Genomic DNA, 27085 nt, shown 5'->3' with positions numbered 1-27085 from the left:
CAATTAGTTGAACAATGAAAACAATTAGTTAAGACTGAAATCCAATTAGTTAAGAATGAAATTTCATTAGTTAAGCCTGAAATTCAATTAGTTAAGCTATGAAACCAATTAGTTAAACAATGGAACGAATTAGTTAAAGCAATAAAACCAATTAGTTAAGTAATGAAATCAATTTATTAAGCATGAAATTCAATTAGTTAAGCATTGAAACTAATTAGTTAAGCACGTGAACTAATTAGTTAAGCAATACATAATTCTAGAGATTTTTGTATAAATTAATTACGATAAAATATTTATGCTTCTAAAAACCATTTCAAAACTAAAAAATTACTTAAATGCAAAAAATGTAACTAAAAATCATTTCATAACTAAATATAAGAAAATTATAACTAATTCCATACAATCTTTTACTAAAACCATGAATAACTCAATAGAATTAAAACACCAACAAGTAGTCAATTCCTCCTTCTAAAACCAACCAAGATTAAAAAAAAAAAAAAATCTGGAACATGATGTTCCCGTCGGTGAGATGGTGTTGATCCGAAAAGCTCCGCTTCTCCTTCCTTTCTCGCTGTTTCCCGGCGGATTGTTCCTTGAGGCAAGCTTCCACCACAACGGTCATTTCACTGAAACCGCGCTCCTCCAACAACTCCCTATCATTTCACGAAACCCAACGTCTTCCTAGCAGCACCAACCACATCCCCACCACCGTCACCGCCCCCTCTTCAATTCTCATGAAATCAAACATCTAAAATATCAACCAAATTAATCAAAAACCTAAATTGCAAATTCAACAAAATCAAAGGAAAAAAACCGAAAACCTAAAACCTCAAACGAAATCCATGGTCGGCGGAGAACAGAGGCTGGGACAGTCGGAATCCATGGTGGTGCATCTTGCAACGGCGGCGAGAGGACAGATCGGAGAAGGAGAAGGCCGGAGAAGAGAGAATGAAGGTGGCTATGGTTTTGGAGGGGACGGCGAGAGTGTTGGAGGAGAGAGAGAGCGGGGCTGAGGGGTTAGGTTTGGTGTTGCAGAAGGTTAGGATTTTGTGTGGTAGAGAGAAGGATGAGAGGAGAGCGTTTGCAGAAAATGAGAGGAGAGAGAAAAATTTTCAACTTATATCGCGCGTGAGGCCACGCGCGCGTGGTTTCACACCCGGTCTTTCCTACACGCGCCTGTAAGGCGGTCCTACCGAAAAGTTGCTGAAAATACTTTCTTATCTATGGCCTCAAAGGCACCCATTAGTGGGATAGAAAAAAAATACAATTTTAAAATTGTACTCCGTACTACGTAAGAAGTAATATAATACAAAATGTTAGAATATGCCTTGAATCAGTCAAGCCTTTTACTGCAACGCCACAACACCGAAATCTCGTTGAACTTTATGGTATCTATTATTCTGGACAAGGGTTATCTGCTTTGGGCCTATTTCTGGGCTTTTCGCATCTGTGAAGGGAGCACTGTATAAACTTTCTACGTCGTAACATAGTCGTATTCGCTAATTTGTACTCTCAATATCAATAAAATATTTTTTCCTTCTGTATGTGGACGTGTGGACGTAGCTAACGTATTGTTAGAGAATCAAGTTAAGTAAGTGTAAAAATCTAATGTTGCAATTTTTTTCAAAACGGAGTGACTACTTATTGAAATATTTTGCTGATCAATAGGCTTTATTTGGTTGGGAAGAATTGGAAGGAAAAGAAAAGAAAGAAAAGGTAAAATAAGGTTTCCTGTATTTGGTACAAATAATTATATGGGAAGTGGAAGGAATGGAAAGGAATTGGAAGGAAATCTCCTCTATAAAATTTTCACTTTCCTTTCCTCCCAAAATTGGAGGAATTTGGAAGGAAAGAGAAAATTAAAAGCTGTCATTTATATTTCCTTTCTCTTCCCTTCATTTCTTTCCCTTAAACCAAACACAGGAAAATAAAATCTATTTCCCTTCCTTTCTTTTCCTTTCTTTTCCCTTCCTTTCTTTTCTCTTCCTTTCCTTTACTAATAATGAACCAAATAGGGCCTAAGATTGTTTAGAAATTTCTCCTGACCCTTAGCAAATATTTTCTGGAGCTCCAAGCCCGCAAATGGCTGCAAGGCGTGCAACTACTATTCAGATTTTCCATTTCCCAAATTTAATACTCTTCGTATGATGCTCTTAATCAGGTAATTAACTCATTACATCTCTTGCTTTTTGCTCTTTTCCTGTGTTCGGGATGCAAGCCCCCAAATTTCCTATTCATTCTTGTATGAATTGATTTTTATACTTATTTTTTCAAATTGTATTTAAGAACAAGAAATTTGGTTACTGACTTATCGTGGATACACTTTTATATGCCTCATTGCCACAATATTTTTAATTGGCTGGTATTCAAATTTGTTCATAATTTCTGTATAAAACCCCAGAATTGATAAATTAGGTGTGCCTTTTTTGGTTTATACATTATGAAATACAGAAGCAGATGTTCTTATGTTATGGACTTGATTCAATTTCCAATTGCTATTCTGGGTGACCCATATTTTATGGCATTAGTACTTTGTTTCAGAGTTTTCTTGTTAATTCGTATTCTTCCACAAAAGGTTGGAAAAGAAAGGAATTAAATTGGTTTAGAGCTACTACTTATGAACTGATCTTATGGACAGATTGTTTGTTGTGTGTGTGTGTGTGTGAACGACCGTTTTGGATTTTATTGGGCTGGCATTCATTAATTCTACATTTATTTTCATCCTGTATTGCTGCATTTAGTAGAAAAATAAGCGTAAACTCGGTTTTTTTCTTTAAAATGTTAGAATGCAGTTTGTTCAGCCCCAACATTGATTCTGGAAACCGTAAAGCAGGAAGATTTTCGAGTTTGTACTCTTTAGTAACAGTTTGGCAGGGGAGAGGTAGTTTCTATCATGTTGTATAAAAGAAGCATTCTCTTCTCAGTTCTTGTTGGTAGCAGACCTCCGTCTCTGGCTCTTGGGTTTGCCTCAATTTCCTCTCCTCAACCGGACATTAAGACCTTTTCTGGATGTCTTACCTTCTTAAAATTGTTTGCTCAGCGCTTCGACCTGTACAAAGGCAAAGAACTCCATTCATGGATGTTCAGACACAACTTTTTGGCCTCCCCTTTATCAATTACGAGCCTTGTCAACATGTATTCCAAGTGCCATCACATATCCTATGCTTTTTCCGTGTTTCTGACATCCAAAGATATTCATAACGTTTATACATACAATGCAATCATTGCCGGGTTTGTTGGCAATAACTTACATGACAAAGCTTTTGAGCTTTATATGCACATGAGGCATCAAGGTATACAACCAGACAAGTTTACTTTTCCTTGTGCAATTAAAGGCTGTTCAGAAGCTATAGAAGTGAAAAAGATTCATGCTTTGTTGTTTAAGCTTGGCTTGCAATCGGATGTTTTTATTGGCAGTGCTTTGGTCAACTGTTATCTGAAATTCAGGGCTATGAGTGAAGCTTATTACGTGTTTGGTGAGTTGCTTGTGAAGGATGTTGTGCTTTGGAATTCTATGATCAACGGCTATGTTCATATTGAGGAATTCGGAATGGCTTTGGAAGTATTTAGGAAGATGAATGAAAGTGAAACTATATCGAATGACTTCACAGCTACAGGGGTTTTATCAGCTTTGGCTATGAGTGCAGACATTATCAACGGCCGTTCAATGCATGGCTTTGTGATAAAGAAGGGTTATGAAGCGGTTGTTTCAGTCTCAAATGCACTGATTGATATGTATGGTAAATGCAAATGTGTTGAAGATGCTGCAGGGATCTTTGAGTGTACGGCAGAAAAGGACATATTCTCATGGAATACAGTTTTAAATGTTCATGAACAATCTGGTGATCATCATGGAACAGTGGAACTTTTCCATAGGATGTTAGACGGGGGTGGTAGACCTGATATAGTCACTATTACAACAGTACTTCCTGCTTGCTCTAATTTGGCTGCTTTGTTATATGTTAAGGAGATCCATAGGTACATGATTGTTAATGGTCTTGGGAGTAGCAGAACTGTGAGTGATTTTGATCATTTGCTTGTAAACAATACTCTTATAGATGTGTATGTAAAATGTGGTAGCATGAGGTATGCTTACATGGCTTTTGACAAGATGAATGTCAGAGATGTGGCATCATGGAACATTATGATCATGGGATTTGGCATGCATGGTCAAGGGAATGAGGCACTATCTATGTTTGACTTCATGTGTGCGGAAAAAATTGTACCTGATGAGGTCACATTCATTGGTATTCTGTCAGCATGTAGTCATGCAGGCCTTTTGAGTCGTGGCCGTGAATACTTATTGCAAATGGAGTCTGTATATGGGTTGGTTCCAACTATTGAACATTATGCCTGTGTTGTAGATATGCTTGGTAGAGCAGGCCAGCTTGGTGAGGCTTATGAATTGCTTTTGACAATGCCTATTGAGAGTAATGCTGTTATATGGAGGGCTTTCTTAGCAGCATGTAGGCGCCACGGAAATTCTACTTTTGCCGAGGTTGCTTCCAAGCATATGTATGAACTGGACCCCGAACACTGTGGGAGTTATGTATTAATGTCAAATATTTATGGTGCAACTGGTCAATATGAAGCCGTGTCAGATTTAAGATTGACTATGAAGGGACAAAACATAAAGAAGAATCCTGGTTGCAGTTGGATTGAGGTCAATAATAGTGTGCATATCTTCAGGACTCGTGACCAGGAACATCCTGAAGCTGACTCAATCTACACCAGTCTGGACTCATTGCTTGCTCCTCTTTTTGAGCATGGATATGCTCTGTCTATCTAATAAATACCCTGAAAACAAAAGGATGAGGCAGAATTGAAATCTTTTTCTTGAATATGATGGAAAGATGAAGCTGACATGGTAAAAGTGGTTCAGTCTGTTAATATAAACACCTGATAAAGCTCTTTGTTTGGCATTTCTTTGTTAAATTTGACTTTTCTGTTTGGATTACTAGGGACTACACTTATTATGATGGGTGGAAAAAGTTAGGAATGGCACTGGAGGACTTAATGCATACGTCTCCAAGTGGATACTCTGCAGTATATTGGAAGAATGATATGATTTGGCCGATTCTGTAAGTTACTATTCTATATGAACTGTTTCAGCTTAATGTTTTGACTTTTGTACTTGTCTGAAAATTGACTCAGGTTGTAACCGATCCCTTTGAAACAACAGAGTCCTATTTTTCTGGAGAATCTTTGAAAGAAAATTTGAAGTTACAACTGACAATAGTTGAAGAATACGAAATGGTAGTGAACCTGAAACAACTAAATAATGCTGGTTATAATGGATAAAAATGATTAGTTTTAGATACTCCATTGATCCTCTGATAAGGGAATTATTGGGATGAAGCATGCATATTTAGGATATCCATGTTACGAGGAGACTGATAGAGAGAGAGATGAAAATCATCGCCTATGTGATGAGGAGAGAGATAGAGAAAAATCATGAACAAAAAAGGATTGTTTATTAATTTTAGGAAAATTTGTCAAATACAACCTAGTAAAGTTTTCTATTTGCCAATTACAACCTTAAATTTCTATTTTTGCCAATTACAACCTTAAACTTATACGTCCATTTTAAATTACAACCCAAAATTATTTTCCGGCGAAAATCACCGGAAGATGATGTCATAATGTTATTAAAAAAAATAGTTACATACTTTCTATAAAAAAACTAAATCGATAAATAAGAATTAAAAACAAAAATTATCGTTTTTTTTTTGTATTTCATAATTTTTTTTAATAACGTTATGACATCATTTTCTGGTGATTTTTGCCGGAAAATGGTTTCGGATTGTAATTTAAAATAGATGTACAAGTTTAAGGTTGTAATTGGCAAAATTAGAAATTTGAGGTTGTAATTGGCAAATAGAGAACTTTATTAGGTTGTATTTGGCAAATTTGCCTTAATTTTAAAACAGACAAATAAGGAGGTGTATCACATATAAGTGGATGGAGGGAGTACTATGTGATCAATGAAAAATGGTTTATTTGCTATTTTGATGAAATGATTAGTACTCCTGCTACCTTGAAATAATAGGCTATATTTGATTTGTGTGATAAAATTTTTTGAACTTGTAATGTACGTGGATAAGATTATCGGGATTTGACTACCAAAGACAACTTATTATTTTGGAACAAAGGAAGTCATAAGATGATAAAATAGTGATTATGTTAAAGAGTAGGGTAGAATATTAAGAGTAAGCAAGCAACATAAATTCTTATTTAAAGGTGGTGTACAATAAACATTGTACATCATAGTAAAAGTTAAGTCAAAATGTTTAAAAGTTACCCCGGAGTAATGTAAAAGTTGTCTATCTTTTAGTAAAATTTTTCGCTTTAATAAAAATTATCCCTTCAAAATCACTAATAATTTATGAAGGTAACTATGTAACCCTTAAAATGTTTATCCATACAATTTTTTTCATAATATAAAAGTTAGTCAAAACATGTTAAAAGTTACCAAAAACTGGGTAAAAGTTACCCCAATATACAATAAATTTATTGTACAACGGGTGCGTGCAAGACCTTTTGAGCGAGCAATAGAAGTAAAACTGCTACTTAGATGATGAATTCATAAAGGAAAGTAAGTGTGGGAAAGAAGACTGGAGACACGATCGTAGTGCTCAAAGAAAGAGAACAAGTGGAAATGGCCTAGAAAAGGGCTAAAAAGATAACAAGACAGTGTATAGTGTTTAACTCAATACTTCTAGGGTTCTATGTTTGTATTTTTGTTAATTTAGCTTGGATGAATAAGCAAGTCATGCCCCATTGTTTTTGTCGGTGTTTACATCCTTGTTGAAGCCATGCCATTAATACTGCATGAATGTTGGTTCATTTGTAGAGTTAATGTATGATTCTCATTATTGTTATGCACCTGTTTTCATATTATGCAGTATACTTTTCTTTTTGCTGATTTGATGGAGTTTTTATTTTCATAGCATCATATTTTTGGTAAATACATGATTTCCTTTCAGTTGATGAAAAGTATGAACTGAGGTTGTTCATGCAATATGTTATTGAATTAGTTATGAGAACATTCATGAGTCTGTTGCTTATTTCCAGAAAGGAGAGAACTCAGAAAAAGTACTGTAATTGCTTGCATTCAAATTTAACCCACCTTTTCTTATTTGTAATTTTTTTTGGCAAATAAAATTATTTTATTACTAAGCAATAAAACTTCACAAATTCTTATTTACAAAGGTTGTACAATAAATATTGTACACTAGAGTAAAAGTTAACTCAAATTGCTTAAAAGTCAAGCTTATATATGTAAAAGTTATCTATTTTTTAGTGAATTTTTTTTCATTTTTAATAAAACTTATTTCTTCAAAATTTCTAATAATGTATAAAATTAATCATATAACCCTTTAAAATGTTTATCTATCAACTTTTTTTTACTAATATAAAAGTTAATCAAAACTAGGTTAAAGTTACAAGAAAATGAGTAAAAGTTATATTGGTGTACAATAAATTTATTGTGCACCTTGTGCGCGCAAGACCTTTTGATAAAACTTACCTTCCAATGAAACTAAGAGTTTGACTACTAAACCTCTCCAACAAACTGCCAACTAAAGCAAATCAAGAAAAAACACAAACAAGCACCATTAACAGGCAACAACATCTGCATCCTACTGCACTCCTCCTAGGAAGGGGTAGGCGGGGAAAATCATGTGCTAAGTCTTTGAAATCAACATTTCCCTCTTGCTTTCAGAACTTTGATAAGCAATCTTGAAATAATACTGCGTGCTTGACTTACATCCTGCGTTACACAGTTTCTCATTTCTCTGTATACTGCATAAACAGTTTCAGTGAAAAACATGAGAAACAATTTATGCCTATCTCCACCTTCTTTTTGCACATTTTATATCCCAGCATAATTCAACTACAAAGCCTTCAGGTTCCCTCTGAAAGTTGAGCAGATGCAATACTTCTTCTTACAGAAGAGCAGAATAGGTGCACAAAAAGAATAAACGATCTGCAGTCCAGGATGTCTCTGACAAAATCTTGAAAGCATCTGAATCAACCACCTTCCATTTTAGTAGTCAATGAGCACTTGAGCAGTTAGTAATCTTCTCCATTTAGATGACCATATTGTAAAAATGCTTATAAGTTCTGTTATAGACTGAAAGATCATATTTGGAGAAATGAAACGAAGAAGAAAATTTGGGGAAAGTTGATAGTAGAGTGTAATTCAATGCAATAAAATCATCAAATGGGGTTTACAATCCCAGACTTTCGAGTGGCTGATACTCCCAATGCCGAGCGATAATAATGTAAAGTTCACTCAATAATATTCTTCATGATCTCTTTCTCGCTGATCTCCCCTTTGTATAAGTCGAACTAACTGATTCCTTCTTCTTAGTCTAGTTCATTACATTTTTCTGTAGGTTGTAATACTCACCCCTCCATGGAACTTTAGGGTACTCACCCTTACTCCCAAATACATTGTTCTTAACTTTGTCCCAGATCCAGCAGCCTGCAGAAACTCAGAGCACCCAAAAAATTTCCTCAAACAACCAGGACATAGACCAGGGTAGAGATCATAGACCTAACTCTGCTTTTCTTCAGATAATAGCTATTTGCCTCACCTGACCCGAAGTTTATCTTTTTTTTATTGTTAATAGCCCGCCAGTACACAACGACTTGGTAACGGCAGCTCTGTTCCAGTCACCAGGTCCATGACGTTAAGCCCTCCGGTATACTCAGGCATGCAGACAGAGTTCGAAGCAATTAGTGCTTTCTTTGAAGGGTTAGACTAGCAACTATTTTCCAGTTCTTTGATCAATGTTTTTGGAAGAATAAAACTCGACTCCAAAAAGTCTGAAGGCTAAAGACAATGACTTCACCTTCCAGCATAAGACAAGTGCCTAACATCCCAAGCATTAATCCTTAACCCTTGCTAGTACTTTATCAATAGGAGTTTGACACTGGTTATTGGCAAGATTTTTAGTGAACATAGGTACCCCAAGGTACCTAAAGGAAAACTCTCCGATAATGATTTGCAGAATCTTTAACATCTTTACCTTCTCCTCCCCCCTTATTCCTCCAAAATATCTCTCAAGATATTTGATCCGGTTGAAAAGTTATCCATAACTCCTCCAATATAGGCTTTAGTTTTTCTAACTTTGCTTCCAATCCTGAGGTTTTTGTGAGCAGCATGAAACCACTGAAAATCAGCCACTAACCTCTCATCACCTCAGAGAAATTCAGTAAATCATGAGGAAACATGAGGTGGGTTATATGAAGGCTTTCATTAAGGTGAAAGTTGAATTATGGATAACTTTTCAACAAGCTCAAGCATCTAGTGAGATATTCCATCTCTGTAGCGAACAAGAAAAGAGACATAGGGTCTCCCTGTCTCAGTCCTTTCTTGGCATCAAACAAAGTACACTTAAAGCAACAGAGGAAATGCAAGCTATTACCCACTCGACAAGTGAACAAACTGCGAAGGAAAACCCCAGCTACATTACCTCTCTTAGAAAAGGCCACATTCAATTGAACCATAGGCTTTCATACGACCCACCTTAATCATACATCCTGGTGATGAATGAGCCCTCCCACAAACCTATCGAGCCCTCCCACAAACCTATCAACTCAGTGCCTCAGGTAAGAGACTGTCGTTAGATTAGTGCCTTCCTTGGTATGAAGCCAGCCTGACATTCGCTTACTACTTCCCCTACCACAGCCGGCATTCAAGAATCTAGAAGTTAAATTATTTGAGCTGATTTTGTAAACCACTTCGCAGCAAGCTATAAGCCTGAAGTCTTTCACTTTTGAAGCATTATCCACCTAAAGAACCAGGGGTAATTGAAGTTCAATTGATTTTCTTAACATATTCTTTATATTCAAGAACTCCTCGACTGTAGCATGTATATCATATTTATCAATATCCCAGGTTATCTTTTGAAAAACGCTACATTAAATCCTTCAATTCCAGGAGCTCTCCCATCGTCAATTCTTTTTAAAGCTCTATTAATCTCAGCTTCTGTTATCTCCTTGCTCAATGTACTTCCTAGCTAGTAGCAGCAGAACCCAGAGTTTACCATAAAAAGTATAAACTGCAAGACTTCTCTCTGAATGCGTTCTCATCTACCAGCTTATTTCTGATCATCATTAAGAATAAATAAAACTGAGAGTCTATTTGTTCTGAATCTTTCTTTAACTGAAGCACAAAAGAACTGGTGATTTAGGCCCCTATAGTCAATCCCTGAACCTTATATTTCTCCCTCAAAACAATTTCTTCCACTTTCAGCCACTTCCTTAGCTGCAATGTACTCTGGAGCTCAGCCTCCAGATTCCAGAAGGTCAGAAGCACCAACTCATCTTGTAGTTGAATAGATCCAATCTCACTCTTGCTTGATCAATTTTCTTAGCAGTTCTGGCAAAATATTCTTAAGCAACAATTTCAACTTCCCTTCTGAAATGTTCAATTTATCCCACAAAGTTGTCATTGCCAGTTCGCGACAATAGGATTTAAATTTCTATGCTTGCACAAATAATTTAATAACATTAAAGATCTCCTTCCGACCCTAGGAAGCAAGTAAATACCTTATTAGAATTGGAGTGTGATCAGAATCAGAAACATATAGATAATCAGCAATAACGTCACCTTAAGAACTAAGAACTCATCCTGCTACTTGAGTTTTATTCCTGCCAGCTTCTTTATGCCAGGAATAAATATGATCCACACTTCTCAGTTCAAAATTCAGCCGAGTAATTCAGAAAAATCGTTGAATTTATGACTAATAACAGGAATCCCAAAAACTCTATCTGACATGGAAAGAACTGTGTTAAAGTCACCAGACAGCAGCCAAGGACAGTCATTGTTAAAATTTTTGACAAAAAAAGTAATACATTATCTTCTTAGTAGAGGACTACAGAGAAAGAGGACAAGTTGTCTTCTAATAAAGAATCTTACTAAAGGCTTATGTCAATTTCTTTGAACCACCTCAATCGTATAGCTCTTAAATTCCCCAGCCCTCTTAGCCCATAAAGACAGTCGCAGAGTAAATCATAAGATAAAAGAGCTCGAGAAAAGAAACGAGAATTTCGCTCCAATCGAATACACGACAAAAGTGCCATATATAGCGTTGCGCGATTTGCGCCATGACACTATCTTCTCCTTGCTCTTACCAAACCAGCAAAAGAAATTGTAGCCAATCCACACCACTGTCTAAGGGAAAACCCATGATTCTTCACGCAAGGCAAACAATCTCCCCCCCAACAATCTGCCCTGCAGGTAACATGCCATTTCACAATGCAGAAAATCATGTGAACAAGACTCACTAGCACCTTGGCACAGCAAAAACAAATATCAGGGGAAAGGACTAGCCATGGCCGAAGCCATTGACGCATGTCATTTGTATTAATCCTATCTTATTCCATCGTCCAAACAAAAGCTCTCACCTTTTAAGGGACTTTATACTTCCAAACAAATTTTCTACTGGGAAATCTGGAAACTTGGAGGTTGGGTCAAGCAACATAGAAAAGATTTACGTGAAAAACTCCCCGAAGAGTCCACCGCCCATACCCTGAACCTTCTACTGCAGTCAACTGAAGGCTGATAATCAATATCAACAAAGAAGCTCCTCTAACTTCCTCTCACGTGGAGGCTTATCGACATGCAAATCCTAAGCATTCTCGTGCTATAAAATTCACGGGCATTATATGCAGAGAATACAATTTGAATAACCGAGGAAATCTAACACAAAAGCCTGCTCCATAGAATCATTGATAGTGATAGCCAATTGTTGTCGTCTACTCCATAGATTCTATTTGGGATTATTACCAATTTACCATTTGGTTTGATGAGTTTATTTTCTGCAAATCTTAATTTACGTAAGTTAGGTATTCCTCTTTTCCCCAGTTCATTTTTTATTTTTTTTAAAATTTCCTATATTTGTTTTTATAATGTCTGTCCACACACGAACATATGCAAACATATGTATTCTTTTTCTCAGCGTAGATTATTAATTTCTAGTCTGAAACCTTGCAGGGTTATAGATGTTAGCACCTGCAATATAGTTTGAAGTATTTGGTAAACTAGCAGTTCCTAGTTAGCAGTTTGAAATTATAAAATGACATATATGGGTGTATGCTATGCGAAATGCTATTATCTCTAGAAGTACATGGAGTATTTTTTTTGCTCTAGTGTCCAAGACGCGAATGTGCTGATTGAAAAGGTGCTTCTAATAACACTTTGCTCATTATGATTTTTAGGTCCAAAATGCTAAGCCATTATGCTATCCATCGGAAATCTAAAATAAGGTTTTGACTTGGTCAAGATCCGATTAAAAAACCCCCCAAACTTAGAAGTGTATAAAAATATCAAATTTGAGAAATATATTGCATAACTCACTGAACATTTACATGTATACCACAGAAAAGTATACCTATCTGATTGATATTTTTCAACACATTTTGATGAGGTGATAATTTGAAGTAACAATAGCTTGCATTGCATGGTTACTCCTGTCATTAAATTGTACTTTGTGCTTGTTGTGGGCAGTCCACTTAATCGAGCATGTTTCTGTTGTGCTTATAGATGTTGAAATTGGAACTTGTTCAATTAAACATGTTAAATTAATTAATGGGTCCAATTATAAGTTAATAGAAATTTTATGCACACTGGCAGGTTTATGCAATTGGTGGCTTACGTGGGGTATTGATCATTGATAACTTAACCCTCTGTTTTAGTTATTCAAGCAGTGAGAACTAGCACACGACCCAAGGCCCCAGAGTGGCAGTTCAAGGCATAGCTTCTCTGGAAAGCAAAATTCTTGTCAAGCCGTCCAAAAGCAGCTCAATGTTGCTGAGCTTTGTTGCATTGGAGGAATTTGGTGAGTTATTATTGAATTTCATCATTAACTGCATTCCCTTAATTGTTTGCAAGTTGCTTGATGAATTAAAATGTGATACCGCAAGTGCACGTTGTCTATTGTTAGTAGATACTTAGCAAATATGGGTCGATCCTATAGGGAAGCAAGGTCTATTACTTTTTGCACAATTATTATAAACTATTTCAATATACGAAGAGTGATTTTTGGTTTATTAACTAAGGAACTAAAACAATAATGTAGAATATAGAATTTCTCAATTAATTAATGGTCTAGGGTATACGTTCAGTCCACCATGCTTATACCAATCCAAGAACACAAATCGATCTGACAATGAATAAACTAGGCCGATTAATTAAAGTACATGTTAATCTTACAGTCAAGTCTTAACACTTACAATCCAACATATGCAGTACAGTTGCTAACATAATCAGAATTGGCAATTGTAACAAGTCTCTAAGAATACGATCTTTAAATTCTAATTCTTATTAGCTAGATAATCAATTCACGTTTTGCCAATTATATGAATTAACAATTAAGCATAAATCAATTGGAACTACTCAAACAATAATCTATAAGTTAACGAACTTTAATGCATGACAATCATGGTATAAACATGACTTTCCTTACTTAGCCCTGGAAAACGACTACTCACTCATACTTGGAATAACGAAAAAAATGATAATTGATAAATAAATCATGAACTAGAGAAGCATAAATTATACTCCGTAATTGATATATTTTATAAAGAGAAAACGAAATTTGAAAAGTACCTCGAAGCTATATTAATAATGGAGGAAATATGAACTAGGGTTCGTAATGGAAGAGAGAAAATAAAACAACGTAATTTTTCCAGGGAAGAAAAAGCATAAGGGGAATAAATTAAATCCCTTAAAGTATTTATATGCTTCCTAAATTCTAACTAAACATAACTAAAGAAAAGAAATAAGAAAATAATAATTACGTAAGTTATGTTATGATTTAATTGGACGATAGACGATGATTAGATGAGAACGATCATGAGGGCGAGCAATCACTGCGTTAGGCCTCGTGCTCGTAGATGGGTGCACGAAAATTCTAATGGGAGCTGGATGCTACGACGATGCTTGCTTCTTGCTGGACGGGAATGCTTGGGGGCGAAATCCATTGGGCGCTGGATGCCTGCTTGATCTTGAGCGTGAAATGCATCGCGCAATGGGTAGGATGCGGGGTGTATTGAAGCTTGATGATGCTCGGTGATGTTCGACTAGCGACTGATGGATGCCCGCTGGATTTTGCGTGTCCATGTGCTAAGACCATGGGTCTCGGATGCTTACGATGTTAGGCCCTTAGACTTTGACTTCCGCTAAAAATCTGAGTAATGCTAGTATCTTACCATGAGATTTCCAAGTTGCCCTCGTCGATTGGTAATATGAAATAAACGATCTAAGAATCAACGAAAATTATTAATTCCTTCGATCAAACTCTTCGTTTTCGACCTATATCTTTTGATTATTATTTGGATCAACTCCAAACACTCCGATAGCATCCAAATGACTATGAAATCACCTAAAATATTAAAAAAACACAAACGGAGCGTAATAGAGCACAATAACTACAACTTATGCAAATGTGATCCTAAATGCAACTAAAATGATATTAATGCTTAATAAAGCAACCTAAATGCGTCTAAAATACCCTATACGAATATGACTCATCATTGCTTTGCAGTTTTTGTACTCCCTCCTTATTTTAAAAAGAAATACAATTTGACCGGCACGTAGTTTTAGGAGAGTTCGTTGAATTTATTAAAATAAGATGAAAGTGGGGTAGTGGATGAATTATTTATTATAGTAAAAAGATGAGGTGAGTAAGTGTGTGGAACACAAAAAATAGAGAAATATTAATATAATTCGAAGTGGGGACCAAGACATGTCAAAAAAGAAAAGTATATCTCTTTTTAAAATACGGAGGGAGTATGATACAAGTGTTTTCTCTGGTTTTAGTAGGTCTAAGATTGCTTGGTTAGTATTTCTCTTCCTTGTGAAGGACTGCATTTTCTCTCAAAATACCTTAGAGGTTGCTCTTTTACAGTCAAAATACCCTTGCTCATATCAATGGGTTAAATTGATGTCATTTGTTTTCTTTAATAAAAAGTAATAATACTCCCTCTTTTCCCTTCTCGTTTCTCCTATCTTCCCCCCTCCTTCATCAATGGATTCCCATCAATTGTAGTCCGAATTATGAATCAGTTAATTTTTTTGTGAAATATTAGATAGATAACAAAACCTGTATTGAATAATATGATCTAGGTATGATATCAACATCCTCATTGTGCTCTTCATTAAGTGGGAGGAAAAAACTTCACATTGTTTAGGAAACCTAGTTCATTACAGACTTTACAGTACCCGTATTATTTAACAAAAAAGAAAATATGTTAATTATTATGAAGGTACCCTAAAAAATTACTCCATAAAAATTATGCTGCAAGAAATTCAAAAATGTTGCACTTCTTGCAATTAATCCATGACTTAATATCCTCATCACTTATTAAAGAAAAAGTCCAAGTCCAAAGAGAGGATAACATTGGAAATTCGCCTTGAATTTATGCAGAACAATTTTGGGAGTAACAAAAATCCCTGCAGAATGTGTATGATTTCCTCATTATAAGGTTAGTTCTCTGGATTGCCAAATTTTAATTATTCTCATCAGTCAACATTTAATCAACAAAGATTTCAGTCAGGCATTCAACGACACCAATTCTTTTACTGGACAGTGAGACGAATGGGACCGTGGCGCAAAGGATGACACCCAACAGTTTCAACTGCAAAATTCTATGATGTGTACTAGTACAACATTACCAAAATAGATACCTAACTTGGTGGGTAAGCCGTAAGCATACAAAACCAAAAGCTCCAGATAAGGTAAGAGAACCGCTTAGACACTAAGAGCATGTTTCGTATAGAGTTGATGGATATGGAATCACTGAATGATTTCCATTACTTAATGTTTGGTATGGGAGGTGTGATAACACAATCCATTTCCTAATTCCTAAGGGTAACCACTACTACCATTTGTTACTTTCTCAACCATTTAGTAACATAATTGTTACCCTCCTCAATTCCCCAATTTGATACAAGTGATTCCTTTCCAAAGTTATACCAAACAACTAATAATGGTAATGGTGAACATTACCCTTTCCCCTTGTTTGTTTCCTTTCCATTTCCTCTCCTAAATTTTCAAACACGCATTTACGAATCAAAGCATTTTAGAGATTGTATCATGAACAATGAACGCATCTGGGATGTTAATGGACCATATATGACCATGACCAGAAATAACCTTATCTTCTTCCTGAAGAACTGCAACTCCAGAAAAACAATTAGAGGGGGAGAGGGGGTTACTGCATGGCTTAACCTGTGGTCTAGGGTTTCCACTTAAAATGGTAATTCCCTCATCAGTTTCATTAGGCTCCACTGTGATTACATGTTATTATTCAATAATTTAAAGCTGGGCAGAATCAGGCTCTTGATGCCAATTGTAGTTTTGGGAATCCACACTCTTATTAGCTCTTATTTTGACCTTACTCGTTCTGCATTCGTCAACTGTATGACTCTCCCTTGATAGTTAGCACATTCATACTTACTGCTTTGAGTGATAAGTTGCCCATCTTCATATTCAAACTCAGCTGAAGATGGGATAGTTTGATCGATGGATTCGTCCACCATGAACTCTTTAGTATACTTAAAAAGTTAGCCTATTGCCTAATCAGCCTTTAATTGGTTTCCTTACGAAACTAGCAATTTTACTTGGACAGTTGAAACCCAGAAACACAGTTCAGATTAGCAATTTGATATGTATAGCCATAAAGGAACCCATTTCTTAATCACTACAGGTTTATTATTAAGCATGCGTGATATAGTTGTTGGAACTCCTAAGCTGTTATATTTTACCATTGTCAACCATAGTATCTCTCAAACTACTAGTATCACACTATGCACTACATCCCTGGATATAGTTGCAGCTGAAGAAATATTCACCTTTATTTGTGCAGCAAGCTCATTTTTCTACCCATAAATCCTGCAGTTTATGATAGGATACCGGTTACTTGGTTTCAGAAGAACCTCTGATTTTATGCACAATTACGTCATATCCTATACGTGCTATTATACTGATTGATCTGATGCTCGTTTTGATCTCAGGTATATTAAGTCAAGTGGGCAAATGGTGAACTTGTATCTCAAGCAAAGAAAATATGTTTGAAGGTTCAATGGAGCAAAGCTCCTCTTTATATTTTTAGATTCCAACACTTCAATTATCGTACAATTTATATTGCTGGTTGTAACTGCTTGTTTAAGAATTACAAATCTTGGATGACAACAGAGCTGGAATCAGATTACCGCTGCCCGCCAATAAGTCTGAGATTGCAGTAGCAAGTAATGATAAAAAGTAAGTAAAAGAGTTGTAATAGCCAGCAACTCTGATTTATGAACAAAGGAGTTTACAAAAAAAAAATTAAACAGGAACAATCTCTCAAGTTTTATCGAGAATGAAGAAATATATACCAAGTATATATAGATGTTGAGTGCCTGGACAAGTTTTTCATCAATGTTTATCTTGCTTAAAAACAGGGAACCATTTTAATGGAAGCTCCTGATTACCAAGGCAGCAACAAGTAGCGTCTGATATGCATCTGGGCAACGCCTTTTCGCATATTTTCTGACAAGCTTCCATGGTGCATTTGCCTATGTATCCACACGAACTGCCCTGACTCATGCTACCTCTTGTTTCTGCCAACAATTTCAAGAATATTAGAAATTCAATCTTAATTTAGTGCATGAAGAAACTAGGGTAAATAACTAAATACAGTACAGGATTGGGTTTGACATCATACCTGATGAAAGAAGAATGGATAAAACCAAAAGTACAGACCAAAACAATGAGATCATCTTCATGGTTTCAATTCAGTAAGATAAATTACATACCAAATGAGTTTATTTATAATCTTGTTAACTTAAACCAGGGAAACATGCCAATCTGGCAACAACTACTGGATATATTATTGACTAGAGATGCTTCAATTCTACTAAAAGCTGTTCTAACTTCTAGGAGAAACTCAAAGCTGTTCTAACTTCTAGGAGAAATAAATTCTTTTACAAGGACTAGTGTGTATTGGGTGTTATATTCACTTATTTTTCACAACTATCAAACTTATTATCAGGAAAAAAAAAAGTTTCCATAACGGTTTATTAGTAGAACTTACTAGTTAGCACCCGTGCAATTTATGGTTTCATTAAAATAATTAAACAACTAGTTTGTGCCCGTGCTAATGCACGGGGTAGTGGGTACTAGAAAGTAAAAAAATTACTCAAAATAGAATATTATTTATAGTGTATGTTGGTTACCAATACCAAAATGTATAATTTAGTTCTAGAATAATGGTGGTGTAGGACAAATTGTAATTGCAAAAGTGATCGATTACGTGGGTGTTTTAATTTTTTCCGAAGTCCATATTTTAAATAATAAATTTCTTATTCCCATCTAATTCATATAATTGGTGTGACTTTATTTCTTTATTTTCTTCTAGTGGAGCACGTAAAGTAAATGTAATTGAATTCATAATGAACACGTATTCAAATTATCATTTATGGATTCCTTACTATGAATAAAATATTATGTTCATACTCCATTCGCACCACATTAGTTTTGACACTTATCATGGCACAAAGTTTTAGAGGATAATTTCTTGTTTGGTTATCGAATACTATTTTATTGGAAAAGTAAATGCGGAAGGAGATAGAGGGTACTATTTTATTGAAAAGTAATTTTGATAAAAGATAGTGGAGTATTTTTTTTAATTAAATGTGAGAGAGTGTGAAACCCAAGCGATTCCGTAGAAAATGCTAAAAGATATCGAAATTCTCACAATACACCAGATTGTACCTAAATTCCACTCAATTCATCGTCCTCTTACGTCATTTTTTTTAATAAAAAACAGTACAAACTGAATATATGACCTATAAATGAAGAAGGAGACTACTAACATTCTTTATTTTAAGAGGATTTTGTTAGTTGTAAGTTTATTAAGACATAGGCTCCGTTCTATTCAACTTATTTTGTCTGAACTTATATAATCTGAACTTATTTGATATTAATTGAACTTATCTAAATTTATTTTTATCTAAAAAAACTTATTTTGTCTAAAATAAACTTATATTTGTGTAAAAATGTCTAAAAATAACTTATTTTTTCTAACTTATATTATCTGAACTTAACTTAACGTATATGAACATATTTTGTCTTAAATAAGTCGAACAGAACAAAGTCTTACCACGATAGTCTCAAAAGACATGGTCCTTTTTCAACTCATTGGACAATAAACGACCTTGATCAGTGGCAAACCTATCTCATAATTAAATTTGGTCTCATGGTTTCCACGGCGTGTTCGAATAAAAATAAAGTGTAATCTACCAAATGTTTTTTGCAAATTAACTGATATTTGCCCAATAACACATCCCTCACAAATACGTGTCTAGCTACTTACTCCTACAATGCGCATTTCAAACGCATAGACACAATAATATAAACAGTAAGATAAAATCAATAATAGAAAATAGTATAATCTTATTTAGGTTTACCATTTATAACAAAAAATCAATTTAAACACATTATTTAATTTATTCACATAATAAGTGGTATACATGTAAAATTTGGTGTTATTTGATTTTCCAATTTTGTTCTTTAATTGATTATTCCGTATGTTATTTTCCAAATAGTGCAAATTGGTTTAATGTTTGTCTTATTTCCTTCTTTTTAATTTGTAGAATAATGCAATATTGAAGTAAATTTGACATGTTTCCCTTTTAATTTTCCATGTTTTCTTTTTGGTTTTGCGTGATTTATTTGACATCTCCTAATTTTGATGGTGGTTTCATGTGAAAGATTTAGGATTTGATTTATTTAAAAAAAAAAAATTAGTTAATGACTTCCTAATATAACTTTTAATGAGAGTTGAGGGATTGAAGTTTGGAGCTCTCACGTTTCTCATCACTCTGCCTTAATAATATAGATTAGTTTATTCAAATATTATAAAGCGGGCATCAGTTAATAATTTTGATTTTCAATGCCAACAATTAAAAAAAGGAGTTGTACTTAGATAGTTAAATGCAATAAATTAAAGGGAGTCACCTCATAATTTACTCTATATTAAATATTTTACAATCATTATTGTTTCCTAGAAATATAAATGAGTGGTTGTACTTAATTTCTAAAAGAGCATTAAATTAAAATATATAAAAAGTCCACGAAATAAAATATTCTTAAATTACAAGAATAAGCCGTGTATTAAGCAATATAAGAGTATATAATTAGTTAATTAATTAACTTTTTTGAAATTTATGTTGCTTAGAGAAAAGGGTAATGCAATGCTTTTGATGAGTAATGACTAATGAAGCAACAATTTATTAGTGTTTGAGATGCATTTCGGTGTTCATGATCCACTTCCCACGCATACTTTCTTGCATGCCATTTGCCTATGAACCCACATACTCCCCTCTTATTTTTTGCATTTTCCAAACAAAATAAATAAAAAACTTGATCTTACTTATGTATTAACAAGCCTTGACCGAATAAGAGATTATCCACCTTTAGTAGTTTAATCTTAGTTTGCTATCTACGTTTTGTTAGAGTTTTTAAAGATTCTAGTGCGTCTTGTCATTTGTAGTTGTAACAATGTGTAAACTCATTTTTATTTTATGCAAAATAAACCTATGTTAAAAAAATATAAATAAAATTGAGAATTCAATTTCGGTAAAAAAGTTCGATGTGTTAATTTTATTGGAGATATATTATGTAATTGTACTCTTCACTGAAGTAAAAATATTTGTGCCGACTTATAATCATTACATCATTAGCGAGCTAGGGATAACCCACCCCCCCCCCCCCAAATAAAGCAGTGAAAACCCTTACATACTTTTGAATGCAAGACATGAAAATGGTACATGTTCTCCCTTTGGTGGAGTGTGTAGTAGTGTAGTTTCTATAACTTTTCTAATTTTCCTAGGTTGCACACTCTCGCTACTTTATTTTTTGTTAGTTTAACTCTTAATTATCCTTAATTGCTTTAATTGTCTTTTGAATTATGCACTTTTTAGGAGCAAGATTTCATCTTTCAATTCAAGTATTTCGTTATTTCTTAACTTAATCTTGTTATTACTTTCATTTATAGCTTTCTTGCAAATTTTTGAGTTTTTAATTCATGATTTGTGGTAGAGTTTCTTTACCCGAAATATAAAGTCATGTTTTCATGTATAGTTTGCTTAGATCTTCTAGGTTTAAGATCTACTATGTGTGAGTACTTCTCTTAGGCATATGGGTTGAGTGATCCCCGATGAAACTCCTCTCTCTCCTTTTGTATGTAACTTTGGTGTTTGTTGGTCTTTGCTAGTTGTTGTGGGATTGTGTCCTTGCTTGAGATGGGTGTATGAACATGCTTGATGGAAAAACAATGAGTCGTTTTATCAACCAATTAATCACATTTTTAATATGTGCACAAGTTCTCCTACAAATCAATTTTATGTCGTTGGTAGCTTGAGGTAATTTAAGCATTTTGACATTTATATTATCAATGCACTCAAACTCGGGCAACAACCTATTACGCTTCGTTGCCAAGAAAAGGATAATGATCTAGGTACCCATGTTCTTCAAAAAGGACAACAATATCATTTTGGTTTTGAGACTAGTATCAAAGGTACAAAGCGCTTTTTTGCCATTTCTATTAGATGGCGATCCCTGATATAAGTATTGATATATTTTGGGAGAGAAATGACGATTTGATGGGCCATGTTTGTTTTTGGGAAGTTAGAGAAGATGGATTTTACCGTCGTAGTGAGGATCACGGGGTTACTTAGAAAAAGATGTATGGCTGGTCCAAGTAATGCTTGTCATTATTTCATGCAATCTAAAATTGTGTCAAATTTTGTTAGGAAAATTTGGTAATATTAATCCAACCTTTGACCGATTTTCTTTTATTAAGCCCACTTACGACATATTTTTTAATAATCCCACCTTTATTACCCAACAACTTTTATTGGGCCCAACAGGTCATAAAACTGTTGTAAGCGGCATTATTTCTCTACATGGCAGTACTCTCTCTCGATATATTCAGTCATCATCATCAATTCATCACCATCTCGTTGACTTTTTCACCGATTACCGGCCACTTAAGCCCAATAAAAGTCGTCGGGTAGTAAAGGTGGGATTATTAAAAAATATGTCGTAGGTGGGATTAATAAAAGAAAATCGGCCAAAGGTTGGATTAATATTACCAAATTTTCCATTTTGTTAAGGATATTGTAGTTATAGACATATCATTGTTCGTTGATATATAGATATGTGATAAAATTTTACGGGATTTACAAAATCTACGTCTCTACGCTATGTAGGTTATATGTCTTGGCTCTAAATATAGGCATTTGTCTATCAATAATAATGAGATCAAATTATGTTACTCCGATCCATAAGCTAGTTTGGTAATTATGTTTTTTAATATAAAATAAGTTAACTAGTTTTTGATTCCTTATGATATACGTATTTTATCTCTATTTAAAATATTGATCGTGTTTAACTGTGTAATAGAAGAGACAATTGATAAAATGAAAATTTGAAATACCGAAAGAGGATGATTAATTTAGAGTTTGATAAAAAGTTACAACAATTTATACCTTTAAGGTGCATACATGCTTTTTTTTGCGCATTTGCCAAAATATCTGATTGTGCTTAACAAGTGTTAGGCGAAGGCTTCCTAATTTCCTTCCTTTTATAGCGGTATCTTTACCTATATAAAAAGCCGCAACATAGTCAAGTTTTATGTGTAATTTTTTGATTCCTATTTCACCCCTCTTTTTAGATGGAAATTGCAATACAACCATTTTTAAACTTTGGATGACACATGTCGTGGCCTATGTGTCTCAATTATATCTAATCACTTCTCTAAGCAATTGCTAGTCAATCTCCTTGATTAACAAAACAAGCCAATCAAGTGGCAAATGCGTAATAAACAAGAAAAAATGGGTAAAATTATAATTGACGAGGGGCGTCAAATTTAGAACCGGTTAACAATGAAGATGTTTCAAATAACACGTACATTAATTCCAAATTTTCGAAAAAGTTGTCATTCTCTGTCACCTTCTTCATCCATGTATTCCCTCTCATCTGCTTCATCCATGACATCTCTCTCATATCTTTCTTTCGCATTTACAAACAACAATATACCTTCATTTTTCCATAATATACAATCATTTCCTACCAGTATACTATCATCGACAATTGCAGTGTATCAGAATAATCATGTATTCATAGGAACCTCAAAAAAATCTAGATCTGAAACTTTTGAAAACATATAGCAAGAGAATGGAGATCTCAAAAAAAAAAAAAATTAATCACTTACACAAAAAAATGAAAATACTACATGCAACAAAAACGAACATTTTATTCTCAGAATCAACAAGTTCCAGGACTTAATTAACAAACATATATTTAATCTTCATAATAAATGGATATGAACATCAGAGTCTCACAAATTGAACATAACCATACACAAATATGAACATTCTTAAAATCCATATCCGAACATATAAAATAGGCAAATTTGCCAAAAAGGACCTTTTATAACTCAAATTTTGCGAGAAAATACCTTACATAATTTTTTTTGTGAAAACACACCTTAAAGTAATTTTTTTGCGAGAAAGGACCTAAGGAAAGTTTCCGGCATTGACTGAGCTTTTCCGACCATTGACTTGCACGTGAGCAGCACGTGTGGCTTACGTTGGCTAAAGACATTGATTTTCCCGAGTCTTGAATTTTCAAACTTGATTTTTTTTTGATTTTTTTTTTCAACTTTAGGTTTTAAAGCTTAGAATTTTGAAGGAAAATTGGGTGTGATTAGCAAAATCAAGTCACACGTGCTTCTCACGTGCAAGTCAATGGCCGAAAAAGCTCAGTAAATGCCGGAAATTTACTTTTGGTTGTCTTTCGCAAAATAAAATTATATTAGGGTGTGATTTCACAAAAAAAGATTATATAAGGTCATTTCTCGCAAAAAAATTTACATTAAGGTGTGATTTCACAAAAAAATTATATAAGGTCCTTTCTCGCAAAATTTGGGTTATAAAAGGTCCTTTTTAACAAAATTGCCTATAAAATATATAGATCCGTTCTTTTCGATGAATTTGGCAAAAAAAAATGGAAAAAGTGGAGATTCAACCAAAAAAATTCTAATTTACTTAAATATTACTCCCTCCGTAGGGAAATAATTAGTGCTGACCTGCACGAATTTTAATAAAAGTGAGTTGATTTTATTAAAGAGTGAAAGAAGTGGGGTAAGTGTGGATTAAATATTTTAAATAAAATAAATAGGAAGGGGGAGAGCTCTTGACAAAAAACATTAATTTGTTTGTTCTTTTTTTCAAATTTGTTGCATTATTCGTCGAATTATAGTGTTTTGTGGAGAAATGAGAATGATTTCCATAGGTTTAGTGGCGGTGTTTGGAGAGAGAAAATGCAAATGGAAAGAGAAAAATTTTAGGAGAGAGATAAAATTTGAAGTGAGAGAATGAAAAAGACAGATTTCTGTTTTTACGCAATTTATATTCATAATTTACACTGTTTAGGTTCTTTTTTCGAGAAAAATATATGCATATTTTTAATACACTTCATTATGGGAATATGGAATACGTCGATATGAAGTAGCCATCAGGATGTAAAGTAACATTCGGCAGCTAGCTAGCTAGGAAGTGCTCTAAGGATTGGTCTTGTACAAAGGGAATTGAAACTCCTTGAAATGTCCGCACTCCTATCCCGGTCATCGAACACCTTTTATGAGGAGGGTTTCCTCCTAAGTTCCTCCGCCATTTTTCATGTAAAAAATGAACCTCCCTTCATCTTTGTTTATGTCCTTCAGTTCTTCTTGTGAGCTATTATTATTCCTTCCAATAATCATGTCATATTGTTCTGAATTTTTCTTTTTGGCCCTGCATCGCAAGATTCTTATGACTAATTTAAGGATTATTCATCCTTTTGATCATTATTTAATTGATACTTGTTTTTAGATTTGGTACTTCTAATTGTTTAGGTCTCTATCCATTGTTTGGATGATAAAAATTATTCTACAACTTGAGTATGGGAAATAATTGATCTATATTTCCGGATCTTTAATGATTTGAAAGGATTTTGTATCCTTGTCCTTGCTTTTGAGGCTTAATTGGAATTTTATGGATATTTTGTCTATGTCATCTGAAAGGCTTTAGTTGATTTTTCTGCTTTCTTTTTGAAGTTAGATCTAAAAATTCATGAATTACAGAAGAGGTTGTTACTGGTTCGATCCGGCATTGGACATTGTTGTCACTATAGACGTGTCTCCGCCCATGTTTTTCAACAATCTCTTCTCGTCGTTGGTGATGTGAAGACTACATATTCAGCCCAAGTTGGTTTTCGTCGTGAAGCGTTGGAAGATCGGTGGTAGAAAATGCAGGCCATGTTCTGGGGAGGTCACCGGCAGAGGTCAAAGACCACTATGAACACCTCCCTTGTATTAGCTTCCTTGAGAAGAAATATTTCTTTGGCTTCTTAGAAAAGCTTTCGTTTAGTTATTTTATTTTATTTTCATGTTTTTTGTTCTAATCTATTGCCTTTCCCTAAGATATGGAGATTTTTAGACTTTTTGGTGTGATTTTTTCATGCACGTTTGATCATATCTATACTATTGTTAAACCTCCGAGGCAAATAATGTCATCTTGCCACATGTCGCTTCCTATACAAGGATGACATGGCGCATCGTCATCTTTGATATGACATCTCATAAAATTTGCGAGTCGTTAAGACACATGTCTTCACCTTTACCTTCTTGAAGATGAAAAAATGTTAGCTATACGTTTCGAACCCGTGACCTCTCATTTGTTAGTCACATATTTTAACCACTATGCCACAACTCATTTGTTGTTTTTTATACGTTCAAAACTATATTAAGTCAATATAATTAGAAAAATGATCTGGATTATTTCATAGTCTCACATCATTAATTAGTAATCACATTTACGAGTTACTAATAATTACATGATAAAATTTATTAAAGCATACTGAAAATTAGATATATTGTAATTATGTAACAAGATAAATTGGATTTTAAACGAGTTATATAATAATCTAATTGATCCATCTTTCTACTATCCGGTGCATCGTCCGGGACACTAACTAGTTATAAAACTAAAAGTATCCCACTCTTCTCGGTCCCAAAGGACAAAGGCTGTGAAAGGACTTTAAAACATGTTGGAATTAGAATTTTCAAATATAGACTCGACCTATGACCCCACCTGAAGTGACTTTGACTTGTAATTGAGCAGGAATCGAATTGTTATTAAAATAGAAATCCCCTAACCTGACTGGTCTGAACCGATATTGTATGACCCGAACTCGACAACCGACCGGAAGATGACTGATAACAGAACCAACCCGATTGGTACCCCATTCGACACCCGACCTGACAATGATTTGAACCTGATTATAACGACATAACTTGTTAGTGACCCGAGTCACCCGACCTATAGCAACTTGATTTAACCCGACATGTTAATAATTCGACTTGTCATTGACCAGGCTAAGAACACGCGATTTGTTGATGACATGGTCAATTAGAATAAAACTCAAATTTGAACATTAATTTTTACGATATAAGAACAAAACATAGGCTAAAAACTTGATCATCTACATTAGTTATCAGACACAATCTTGACCAATGCGCAAGAGTAAAACCAACCTGATAATTGCCCGATCCAAACTTGATCTAAACCCGAAATTCAATCGGACTCGAATATGTCTCGATCAGAACCCAGCATGAACTCGGGTGATAAAGTGACCTGACACGACCTAAGACTCGGGATGACCTGACTCGAACACGACTCGAATAACCGTTTTGACAGCTCTAGCTGGAATGTATATGTCAAATTAAATATGTTCCTTCGTGCTGCTGCAATAACAAATGGGCACTGGACGTGGTTACCTATAAAATCTATCATTTACGGACTACTTTTTGTTTTTCCAGATTACGAGTTTCATCAATTTGTTGCTTACAAAATTGTCAAATGCAAAAGAGAGACGGAAAAGAAAAGAGGAAATCTTCTAAAATCCATAATGTGGAGATCTCTGGGGAAAAAAAAAAAAAAAAAAAAAAAAAAAAAAAAAAAAAAAGAAACTGCAGATTCTTG

General features: G+C 34.4%; 1 protein-coding gene across 6 annotated transcripts; it reads left to right on the top strand.

Annotated features, from left to right (window-relative positions):
* Window positions 1-1932: 1932 nt before the first annotated feature.
* On the top strand, window positions 1933-17404 carry LOC110783713 (pentatricopeptide repeat-containing protein At3g14730). 6 transcript variants are annotated; one of them, XM_021988065.2, is made up of 7 exons: window positions 1933-2161; window positions 2786-4867; window positions 4962-5081; window positions 12709-12851; window positions 15441-15498; window positions 15604-15751; window positions 17030-17404. In XM_021988065.2, the coding sequence occupies exon 2, from the start codon at window positions 2894-2896 to the stop codon at window positions 4787-4789; it is 1896 nt and encodes a 631-aa protein (XP_021843757.2). In that variant the 5' UTR covers window positions 1933-2161; window positions 2786-2893; the 3' UTR covers window positions 4790-4867; window positions 4962-5081; window positions 12709-12851; window positions 15441-15498; window positions 15604-15751; window positions 17030-17404. The 6 variants fall into 6 exon arrangements, with proteins under 6 accessions (XP_021843757.2, XP_021843751.2, XP_021843755.2 ...); XM_021988059.2 differs by having other exon boundaries at window positions 12647-12851; XM_021988063.2 differs by having other exon boundaries at window positions 12647-12851; window positions 15571-15751.
* The last annotated feature ends 9681 nt before the right edge of the window (window positions 17405-27085 follow it).

This window comes from Spinacia oleracea, chromosome 4, assembly GCF_020520425.1.
Source record: "Spinacia oleracea cultivar Varoflay chromosome 4, BTI_SOV_V1, whole genome shotgun sequence".
NCBI classification, from domain to species: Eukaryota; Viridiplantae; Streptophyta; class Magnoliopsida; order Caryophyllales; family Amaranthaceae; genus Spinacia; species Spinacia oleracea.
The sequence above is the reverse complement of the archived record's forward strand: the minus strand, read 5'-3'. Positions and strand labels throughout refer to the sequence as shown.

Coding starts and splice junctions, on each gene's coding strand:
- LOC110783713 (XM_056843165.1), top strand. CDS start 2,894: ATGTTGTATAAAAGAAGCATTCTCTTCTCAGTTCTTGTTGGTAGCAGA.